General features: G+C 46.4%; 1 protein-coding gene across 3 annotated transcripts in view; it reads left to right on the forward strand.

The window, feature by feature from the left end:
- Positions 1–8917, forward strand: part of LOC137318602 (mixed lineage kinase domain-like protein) — a 44832-nt gene extending 35915 nt beyond the window's left edge. For all 3 annotated transcript variants that reach the window (XM_067981360.1, XM_067981359.1, XM_067981361.1), the window contains exons 7-11: positions 3769–3853; positions 4972–5117; positions 6137–6186; positions 7735–7875; positions 8653–8917. In XM_067981360.1, the coding sequence (XP_067837461.1) occupies positions 3769–3853; positions 4972–5117; positions 6137–6186; positions 7735–7875; positions 8653–8720 (490 nt within the window). In that variant the 3' untranslated portion in view covers positions 8721–8917. The remainder of the gene's footprint in view (positions 1–3768; positions 3854–4971; positions 5118–6136; positions 6187–7734; positions 7876–8652) is intronic.
- Positions 8918–11828: the final 2911 nt, after the last annotated feature.

Below are 11828 nucleotides of genomic sequence, written 5' to 3' on the forward strand. Positions count from 1 at the left end.
TTCTAAGTTTGATTAGTTTATCAATTATCTCCCCCCTTTCTATCTTAAATGTCTTTATATCTTTTTTGATCTCTTCTTCAAATGTCATGCCCACATTGTTAGTCTCCCTGGTAAATATTGAGGCTAAGTAACTGTTCAATATTTCTGCCATTTCACTGTCATTACCTGTGAGTTTATCTTGTGCCTCCCTTAGTGGCCCGATCCCTATCCTGATTTTTCTTTTGTTATTTATGTGTCTGTAGAATACTTTACTATTTTGTTTTATTTTCCTTGATAATTTAATCTTGTAGTTCCTCTTTGTTTTCCTATTTGTTTTTTTGACTTCTTTCCTAACCTCTTCATATTCCCTTTTGTCATCCTCATCTTTATTGTCTATGTACTTAGTGTATGTCTTTTTCTTTAGTTTCGATTTTACCCTTATCTCTTTATTCATCCATGGTGTTTCATTATTGGCTAGTTTGTTCTTGTTTTCTAGAGGAATATATTTCTCCTGAACTCTATCGATCACCAATTTAAATATTTCCCACTGCTGTTCTATCTCTTTGTTAGAATTTTTTTGCAGTTTACCTTCCCAAGTTCCATTCTCATCTCCTCAAATTAGCTTTTTTCCAATCTATTACTTTGGTCTTTGTCTTACTTATATCTCTCTCAATCATTATTTTAAACCTTCTTATGTTATGATTGCTATTGCCTAGATGTTCCCCTATGCTTACTTCTGTTAACTGTTCTGGTTCATTTCCCATTATGAGATCCAGCAGTGATTCCTCTCTTGTTGGGCTTCTCGCATAATGGGTAAGAAAGGAAGTCCTGTACACACTGTAACATCTCCATTCCCCATTCTCCTTTCCCTATCTCTTGCCAGTTTATTTGGGGGTAGTTGAAATCTCCCATGATTATCATTTGATGTTTTTTTACTCATTTCATGGATTTGTCTACATATTTCTTCCTCCACTTCCCTTTGACTATTAGGTGGCCTGTAGAATATCCCTATTAATGTGATCGATCCCTTCTTTTCCTTAGCCTCAATCCATATGGATTCGGTTTCTATCTTAATATTAATTATGCCCCTTTTTTCTATTGCTATTATGTTGTCTCTAATTAGTGCAGCTACTTCACCCTTCCACCACCCCCTCCCCCCCATCTTCCTTCCCTATCTTTTCTAAATAAGTTATATCCTAAGTTTGTTGGTCTTCTGGAGGCCCGCTGACCGCAGATCAGCAACGGTAATTGATTTAACACCAAAATCTGGTGGTTTGGAGATGCCTGTTCTCGGTATTGCTCCCCCATTGGTGGATTTAGGATTCATCCACCAATAAGAGACTAGTACATAAAATAGACCATTCCAAACCACCAGACCTGCAAAACGCAGGGCAGCGTAATAAATTTAACTGGAAAAAGAAACAGAGCAGACAGCGAGAGGGTGAGTGACTGGCACTTCATGGACCATACAGCAGGAGCTTGCAGGCTGCATTTGGCCCATGACCCAGGTGTAGATTATGATGTTAAGTTAGCACATCTTGGAGTTCACTACATTGCTTTCAGGGGTTGAGAGAGACTTCATTGAGCTGGTAACTTTCTGGGGTTTTTCCTGTTGGTTGTTACTTCAGGAGGTCCAAATGGTTGAGAGGTACTACCTGATATTATAGGTTGCGTGTACTCTGTTGGAGAGTATGGGCTTGATAGGCCAAAGGGACCTTTATCTTGCCCCGCGAGTTCTTAATTTTGTATGATGTGGAGATGCCGGTGATGGACTGGGGTTGACAATTGTAAACAATTTTACAACACCAAGTTATAGTCCAGCAATTTTATTTTAAATTCACAAGCTTTCGGAGGCTACCTCCTTCCTCAGGTGAACGATGTGGAAATGAAGTCCTCGAAATGAAGTCGCATTTATAATTCACAGAACAATGCTTAGTGATAACAGACAGTTTTTTCAACTGCCCATTGCCAAGGCAATCAGTGTGCAGACAGACAGGTGTTACCTGCCAGGTCTCAGAATATACAAATCACCAAAAAAAAACAACAAACAAAAAAAAAACAGAGATAGAGAGGTAGAAACATAGAAAAGACAGCAACTGACCGTTTACAATTAATTTTGTATGGCACACCTGGCCCCAGATGTTCCACTGAGCACATCCCTGCAGAGGCTTAGATTCAGAACATCTATCCTGTGATGATTGGGCGACAAAGAGGCAAACAGCTGCTGCTGAAGTTCCACGGCTCTAACTGGTTGGAACCACCATTCAATGGGGCGTGGTGCTGCGGTGAGGAAGATGGTGGCGATACAATCACACGTCCTATGGTGAATTGTGCTGCTTGCCATGCCACTCATCAGGAGTTCCTATTACCCGCTGTCCACCGAGCAAGGACTCGAACCAGCATCGGTGCCTAACAGCTACCAAGTGACTATCCTGAGGGGAAGTAGGTGGGATCTGTTTGGGGTTGTGGTGGCTTCAAGATGACACATGCGGTGATGGAAATTTGGAACCAAGTCCATCCTCTATACCAGTCACCACCAGGTCGGTCCGCAGTATGAACTGTAGGTGATTGACTAGCCAGCCTGGCTCACTAATGGAACCTGGAGGGGTAGACTTGTTGCTGCGGGCTGGCATTCCTACCACTCGACTCCAGATAACCCTGCAGACCGGTGCCCTGCGTAGTTATAGCTGGTTAACTTCTAGCAGTATCCCTGTGTGCACTTAGGGGGGTCCCTAAACCTGTGCATATGCTCTCTGGACTTGGGCAAGTGGGTGTGCCCCTATGGGGACAGAGTGTACGTTCCATCTCAGGCAAAACCCCAGAGGGCTGTGGATGCTCAGTCATTGAGTATACTTCAGATTGAGATCGATAGATTTTTGGACACTAAGTGAATCAAGGGATTTGGGGATCGGGCAGGAAAGTGGAGTTGAGATTGAAGATCAGCCATGATCTTAATGAATGGCGGAGGAGGCTAGAGGGGCCGTATGGCCTACTCCTGCTGCTATTTCTTATGTTCTTATGTTCTTAAAATAAAAATTCTCCGGGTGTAGATTTTTCAGTGTATTGGTTCAGAGACTCTTAATCATAGTGATAGGCTTCCATGCCTGTCAGATACCCAGCTGACCAACACTCGCTGCCTTGTTGCTGCTCCCCTGCAGCTCAGTTCATGATCCTGTCCCTCTCAGACATTTAGTTCCCTTGGCCAGCTCCTGATTTATTCAAAGGTCCTTACAGTTTAATAAAAACTCACAAAGGCACTCCTATATCCCAGTTCGTACAGGATTGGCTGGTCTTCCCACCAGCAGGTTAAATGGAAAGAAAGAAAGAACGTGCATTTATATAACACCTTTTACGACCTTAGGATGTGAATAAAGTACTTTATGACGTGGAGCCACTGTTGTAATGTAGGAAACATGGCAGCCAATTTACGCACAGCAAGGTTCCACAAACAGCAATGTGATAATGACCAGATAATCAGCTTTTTAGTGTTGTTGGTTGAAGGATAAATATTGGCCAGGACACCGGGGACAATTCCCCTGCTCTTCTTCAAGATAGTACCATGGTATCTTTTGCATTTCATCCGAAAGACGGCACCTCCAACAGTGCAGCACTCCCTCAGTTCTGCACTGAAATGTCAGCCTAGATTTTGTGCTTAAGTCTCTGGATTGGGATTTGAACCTGCAGCCTTCTGACTCAGAGGCGAGAGTGCTACCATTGAGCCACACCTGACACCTCATTAGTTTAATGTTTAATGTTACAATAATGTCCTTGCATTTTGATTTGTTGCAGGATGCACCAATCAATTGAGAAGTTCAAACTTCACTGCTGCATTGACAGCACCAAGTTCCTGGTGGACAATGGCCTCAGAGTAAAGGTGGGTTGATGGAAACAATAACCTGCCACCATTAATACTGATGATGTGGAGATGCCGGTGATGGACTGGGGTGGACAAATGTAAGGAATCTTACAACACCAGGTTATAGTCCAACAAATTTATTTTAAAATCACAAGATTTCGGAGATTATCCCCTTCGTCAGGTGAATGAGTGAAAGGTTCTCAAATCGCATATCTTATATTAGGCTGGGACACCATCACACCAATCAAAAGGTGTCCCAGCTGTAATGAGGTTTGGAGCAGAGTGGTCCTGGCGGAACCCAAACTGAGCATCAGTGAGCAGGTTATTGGTGAGTAAGTGCCGCTTGATAGCACTGTCGACGACACCTTCCATCACTTTGCTGATGATTGAGAGTAGACTGATGGGGCGGTAATTGGCTGTATTGGATTTGTCCTGCTTTTTTTGGACAGGACATGCCTGGGCAATTTTCCACATTGTCGGGTGGATGCCAGTGTTGTAGCTGTACTGGAACAGCTTGGCTAGAGGCGCGGCTAGTTCTGGAGCACAAGTCTTCAGCACTACAGCCGGGATGTTGTCGGGGCCCATAGCCTTTGCTTTATCCAATGCACTCAGCCATTTCTTAATATCACGTGGAGTGAATCGAATTGGCTGAAGACTGACTTCTGTAATGGTGGGGATATCGGGAGGAGGCCGAGATGGAACATCCACTCGGCACATCTGGCTGAAGATGGTTGCAAACGCTTCAGCCTTGTCTTTTGCACTCACGTGCTGGACTCCGCCATCATTGAGGATGGGGTTGTTTGCAGAGCCTCCTCCTCCTGTTAGTTGTTTAATTGTCCACCACCATTCACGACTGGATGTGGCAGGACTGCAGAGCTTTGATCTGATCCGTTGGTTGTGGACGGTTATACTCAGGAAGGCTGTGCTGACTAGCTGGGCGACCTTGGCAGACAGTTTGAATGTGGAGCAGCAGGAGCGGAGGCTTCCTAATCGGGATGCATGGCCGCTGAGAGAGGTGTCTAACTCACTGACTACCTACCTGTTTCCTCAGAAGCAGGGTGTGGATTGGGAGCTCGGTGTTGAGGGTGTGAGGTCCGTCCCAGTTTTTGCTTCATGCAGTCTCTTCTTGTGTTTAGTTGGGAGGCTTGGATCTGGCAAAGACGGAAACCTCGATCCGACGGAACAGTGTCACCAGCCAGAGTTCCCACACGTTGCCATACATCTCACCGCAGCAGCTGGGCAACATCCACTACAAATATGATAAGCCCTGCGAGGTGTACAGGTAAGAGTTTGGCTACAGTGACTGCAGCAGGAGAATGAAGAAAGTCATATTCAAACCACACCGGAAGCGGGTGGCATTGTAGCTTTTACTGCCTGAGTGTACGACAGGGCAAATGGAGCAGCGTGTAACAGGGATCGGTGCGTAATGGGGGATCGGTGCGTAACAGTGATCGGTGGGTAGTGGGGATCGGTGCATAACAGGGATCATGCCTTATGGGGGATCAGTGCGTAATGGAGGATCGGTGCGTAATTGAGGATCGATGCGTAGTGGATATTGTCGCGTAATGGAGGATTGGTGCATAGCGGGGATCGGTGCGTAATGGGGGATCGGTGCATAGCGGGGATCGGTGCGTAATGGGGGATCGGTGCATGGCGGGGATCGTTGCGTAATGGGGGATCGGTGCATAGCGGGGATCGGTGCGTAATGGGGGATCGGTGCATGGCGGGGATTGGTGCGTAATGGGGGATCGGTGCATAGCGGGGATCGGTGCGTAATGGGGGATCGGTGCATAGCGGGGATCGGTGCGTAATGGGGGATCGGTGCATGGCGGGGATCGGTGCGTAATGGAGGATCGGTGCATGGCGGGGATCGGTGCGTAATGGAGGATCGGTGCATGGCGGGGATCGGTGCGTAATGGAGGATCGGTGCATGGCGGGGATCGGTGCGTAATGGGGGATCGGTGCATTACGCTGATCGGTGCGTAATGGGGGATCGGTGTGTAAAGGGGATCGGTGTGTAAAGGGGATCAGTGCGGAATGGGGATCGGTGTGTAAAGGGGATCGGTGTGTAAAGGGGATCGGTGTGTAAAGGGGATCGGTGCGGAATGGGGATCGGTGTGTAAAGGGGATCGGTGTGTAAAGGGGATCGGTGTGTAAAGGGGATCGGTGCGGAATGGGGATCGGTGTGTAAAGGGTTATTAGTGGCAATTTTGCATTGAACTATAGCCTGCTGCATAATGATTGACAGCTGATTGATAGGTGCTTGTTCCCTGGTGTTATCTGTTTTTTCCCTTCTTTCAGTTTTGGGATTGTCCTATGGGAGATAGCCACCCGTAAAACACCATTTAAAGGTAAAGAGTAGAATTTTTTGCACCCCACTAATCTTTCCTCCCCTGTTTCACTGGGTGGGCACTGTGGTACGAGGCTCTGTCCGGCACTGGGCAACATCTGATACCCAACGGGTGCTGTTTGGTGCTGAATGCTGGGTGGGTGCTGTTTGGTGCTGTCTTGAGATGAATGCTGTCACGTACTAAATACTGTTTGATGCTGGATGGGTGCTATCTGGCACTGAGTACTGTTTGACACTGTGTGTTGCCTGGATCTGGTGTAGTCTGGGGTGTGCTGTCTGGCAACGAATGGATATTATCTGGTTCGGGGTGCTGTCTCATGCTGCCTGGGTGCTGTCTGGTTCTGGGTGAGTGGTGCCTGCCCCTGAGTACTGTCTTGTAATGGGTGGGTGCTGTCTGGCTCTGGGTGCTGTCTCACAGAGGGTGGGTGCTGTCTCACACTGGGTGCCATGCTTTGTTTTGATGCAGACCCTCTTTACTGTTGCTGGGATTGAATCACTGTTTAATGAGTGCATTGCTGCCTGAGCGGTACTGTGTGCAGGAAGGGTGGAGGGTTCATGGTAGCTGGTGCTTGGAGGAGGGGGGTGGCTGCTGGGCAGTGTTAAGAACGAGACAGTAAATGCTGAATTAAAGGTTATGGACAGGATTCCCGAGGGAGAATTACGAGAATAGATTGTCTTGATTGAAGGTTTCAGTTTGACATATAGAGTTGATCCTGTAACAATTGATGTCAAGTGTTGTGCCCCATAACTGACATCCAGTATATAACATAATCAGCTCCCTTCATCTAGCTCCCCGCATTCAGCTCCGAAGGTCCAGATCCCTGCATCCAATTCCTTCCATTTATCTCCGAGTCCAGCTCCTCCCAGCGTCCAGCTCCTTGTGTCCATTTCTCTCCATTCATCCCCGAGTGCAGCTCCTCCCAGCGTCCAGCTCCTTGTGTCCATTTCTCTCCATTCATCCCCGAGTGCAGCTCCTCCCAGCGTCCAGCTCCTTGTGTCCATTTCTCTCCACTCATCCCCGAGTGCAGCTCCTCCCAGCGTCCAGCTCCTTGTGTCCATTTCTCTCCACTCATCCCCGAGTGCAGCTCCTCCCAGCGTCCAGCTCCTTGTGTCCAGTTCTCTCCATTCATTTCTGGGTCCAGCTCCCCCCTGCATTCAGCTTGCCTATTCAGTTCCCTTCATCCAGCTCTCTCCATGCAACTCGGACTCCTCTTCTCTGAGTCCTTCATCGTGCCCCCCTCAGATTCCTGTCAGTCTGTGTGTTTTGTTTTATTGTCACCGCACACCATGGTGGTGTAAATCTGGGCCTTGACATCCTGACTGGCCCCACTGGGTGTTAAATTGAGGCACATAAGATTTATGGAGGGATCCACGTGCGTGAGTTACTCGACAGAGCATGAGGTGGAGGAGGGTCTGGGTGGGTTCATGCTATAAGTACAGATATATTATATAGAGACGGGCGTCCGGTCACACTGAAGTGCAGTCGACAGCCTCTACACCGCCGTGAGTCAGCACAACCGGCTTAAAGTCCACCTTTATTCTCGAGCAGATTGTAGCGATAAGGTCATCTATCAAAAGGTTTGTGAGGAAAGAGTCCGTGAGCCTCTGCCGGATGACTGTCCCGTGGACCTCTGCGAGCTGATCGACGAATGCCGCGCCTTCGACCCCTTTGAGCGGCCGAAAGCTGGAGGTAGGCGGTGCTTTTATAGCTGAACGGGGGGTTGTTGCAGACAGGATGTTGAGTTTGTCTTGCTCATGAACTTGTGTGTACTGTAAAGGTGTGTGCGTTGCCCTATTTCCTGCTCCGGGTAGTAACTACAGGTGTCTCCAGCAGAGATCTGCAGCCCATCTCCTGAAAGGCTTCCCCCGACACCCAGTATACGAGCGGATACAGACAGGTGTGTGTGGGGGTCACCTTGGGTTGCCAACCCTCCAGGATTGGCCTGGAGTCTACAGGAAATAAAGATCAATCTCACGGACGCGGCTGTCAGAAAAATCATAATGTTTATTTCATTTTCTTTGAACACTTTCGTTCATCAGTTACAGTCTAACGATATTGAAGACGGGGAAAGAGGCTGTCTGACAGACAGTCAGGAATCATCCAGTCGAGTAACGAAAAGTCTGCTCGCTTTCCAATTAGTGTGGGTAAGGCGGTGACTCTAAGGATGGAGGTATCGGGCGGGAGTGTGAGGGGTGGGCGGCAGGAGATCATGTGATGAAACCTCCAGGAATACGTCCAACCAGAGTTGGCAACCCTGGGGTCACCAAACGAAATCTCCCAGGTGAGAACACTCCAAACCAAGCTAAGATTGCTCGGTAGTCTCCGTGAGGTGAAGCATGTTGTGTTGTGAGGGGCTCTGCCTGATTTCCTGGCAGCGAGAGGATGAAACCCCTGAGTGTTTCTCATGTTACTCATCTTGTTCCTGGTACACAGTGGGCGACACACCCTCTCTCCACTTTCTTTCAGCTATCGTCGACAGACTGAAGAACATTCTAAAGAGAATTGCCGCAGTAACCAAAGCATCAAGGGACTGAATCCCAGCGTTCCACCTGGTTCCTGTGCTCCACAATCATTGACCAGTTCCAGGCCATTGCATTAACGCAGGCACCCAACAGACTTCACTCAGAATCTGACTCTGTGTAACGTGGATACATTAATGTCTGTGAACGCCAGCCCTCCATACCCATTACAGCAGTTAGCTAATTGCAATAAAGTGCTTCCTACTCTCCAACTGTCTAAGTGTGAGTTCCTTACTGTTCACAGTGCAGTGTTTGCACAAGTACTTGTCTTATCCATTGGATCGTGATTGCTGAGCAACTCAGAGCAACTTATTGATTGCCTATTATTCTATAAATAACCTATCTGAACCCCTCGATTAGATTCCAGCCTGTCACTCACTCCCAGGTATCCATTATTCTATAAATAAACCATCTGAACCCCTCGATTAGATTCCAGTCTGTCGCTCACTCCCAGGTATCCATTATTCTATAAATAAACCATCTGAGCCCCTCGATTAGATTCCAGTCTGTCGCTCACTCCCAGGTATCCATTATTCTATAAATAAACCATCTGAGCCCCTCGATTAGATTCCAGCCTGTCACTCACTCCCAGGTATCCATTATTCTATAAATAAACTATCTGAGCCCCTCGATTAGATTCCAGCCTGTCACTCACTCCCAGGTATCCATTATTCTATAAATAAACCATCTGAGCCCCTCGATTAGATTCCAGCCTGTCACTCACTCCCAGGTATCCATTATTCTATATATAAACCATCTGAGCCCCTCGATTAGATTCCAGCCTGTCACTCACTCCCAGGTATCCATTATTCTATAAATAAACCATCTGAACCCCTCGATTAGATTCCAGCCTGTCACTCACTCCCAGGTATCCATTATTCTATATATAAACCATCTGAGCCCCTCGATTAGATTCCAGCCTGTCACTCACTCCCAGGTACCCATTATTCTATAAATAAACCATCTGAACCCCTCGATTAGATTCCAGCCTGTCACTCACTCCCAGGTATCCATTATTCTATAAATAAACCATCTGAACCCCTCGATTAGATTCCAGCCTGTCACTCACTCCCAGGTATCCATTATTCTATATATAAACCATCTGAACCCCTCGATTAGATTCCAGCCTGTCACTCACTCCCAGGTATCCATTATTCTATAAATAAACCATCTGAACCCCTCGATTAGATTCCAGCCTGTCACTCACTCCCAGGTATCCATTATTCTATAAATAAACCATCTGAACCCCTCGATTAGATTCCAGCCTGTCACTCACTCCCAGGTATCCATTATTCTATAAATAAACCATCTGAACCCCTCGATTAGATTCCAGCCTGTCACTCACTCCCAGGTATCCATTATTCTATAAATAAACCATCTGAGCCCCTCGATTAGATTCCAGCCTGTCACTCACTCCCAGGTATCCATTATTCTATAAATAAACCATCTGAGCCCCTCGATTAGATTCCAGCCTGTCACTCACTCCCAGGTATCCATTATTCTATATATAAACCATCTGAGCCCCTCGATTAGATTCCAGCCTGTCACTCACTCCCAGGTATCCATTATTCTATAAATAAACTATCTGAGCCCCTCGATTAGATTCCAGCCTGTCACTCACTCCCAGGTATCCATTATTCTATAAATAAACCATCTGAGCCCCTCGATTAGATTCCAGCCTGTCATTCACTCCCAGGTATCCATTATTCTATATATAAACCATCTGAGCCCCTCGATTAGATTCCAGCCTGTCACTCACTCCCAGGTATCCATTATTCTATATATAAACCATCTGAGCCCCTCGATTAGATTCCAGCCTGTCACTCACTCCCAGGTATCCATTATTCTATAAATAAACCATCTGAACCCCTCGATTAGATTCCAGTCTGTCGCTCACTCCCAGGTATCCATTATTCTATAAATAAACCATCTGAGCCCCTCGATTAGATTCCAGCCTGTCACTCACTCCCAGGTATCCATTATTCTATATAAACCATCTGAGCCCCTCGATTAGATTCCAGTCTGTCGCTCACTCCCAGGTATCCATTATTCTATATAAACCATCTGAGCCCCTCGATTAGATTCCAGCCTGTCACTCACTCCCAGGTATCCATTATTCTATAAATAAACCATCTGAACCCCTCGATTAGATTCCAGTCTGTCACTCACTCCCAGGTATCCATTATTCTATATATAAACTATCTGAACCCCTCGATTAGATTCCAGCCTGTCACTCACTCCCAGGTATCCATTATTCTATAAATAAACCATCTGAACCCCTCGATTAGATTCCAGCCTGTCACTCACTCCCAGGTATCCATTATTCTATATATAAACCATCTGAACCCCTCGATTAGATTCCAGTCTGTCGCTCACTCCCAGGTATCCATTATTCTATAAATAAACCATCTGAACCCCTTGATTAGATTCCAGCCTGTCACTCACTCCCAGGTATCCATTATTCTATAAATAAACCATCTGAGCCCCTCGATTAGATTCCAGCCTGTCACTCACTCCCAGGTATCCATTATTCTATATATAAACCATCTGAACCCCTCAATTAGATTCCAGCCTGTCACTCACTCCCAGGTATCCATTATTCTATATATAAACCATCTGAACCCCTCAATTAGATTCCAGTCTGTCACTCACTCCCAGGTATCCATTATTCTATAAATAAACCATCTGAACCCCTTGATTAGATTCCAGCCTGTCACTCACTCCCGGGTATCCATTATTCTATATATAAACCATCTGAACCCCTCGATTAGATTCCAGCCTGTCACTCACTCCCTGGTATCCATTATTCTATAAATAAACCATCTGAACCCCTCGATTAGATTCCAGCCTGTCACTCACTCCCAGGTATCCATTATTCTATAAATAAACCATCTGAACCCCTCGATTAGATTCCAGCCTGTCACTCACTCCCAGGTATCCATTATTCTATAAATAAACCATCTGAACCCCTCGATTAGATTCCAGCCTGTCACTCACTCCCAGGTATCCATTATTCTATATATAAACCATCTGAACCCCTCGATTAGATTCCAGTCTGTCACTCACTCCCAGGTATCCATTATTCTATATATAAACCATCTGAGCCCCTCGATTAGATTCCAG

The sequence above is a fragment of the Heptranchias perlo genome, unplaced genomic scaffold (assembly GCF_035084215.1).
Source record: "Heptranchias perlo isolate sHepPer1 unplaced genomic scaffold, sHepPer1.hap1 HAP1_SCAFFOLD_701, whole genome shotgun sequence".
In the NCBI taxonomy this organism is placed as follows: Eukaryota; Metazoa; Chordata; class Chondrichthyes; order Hexanchiformes; family Hexanchidae; genus Heptranchias; species Heptranchias perlo.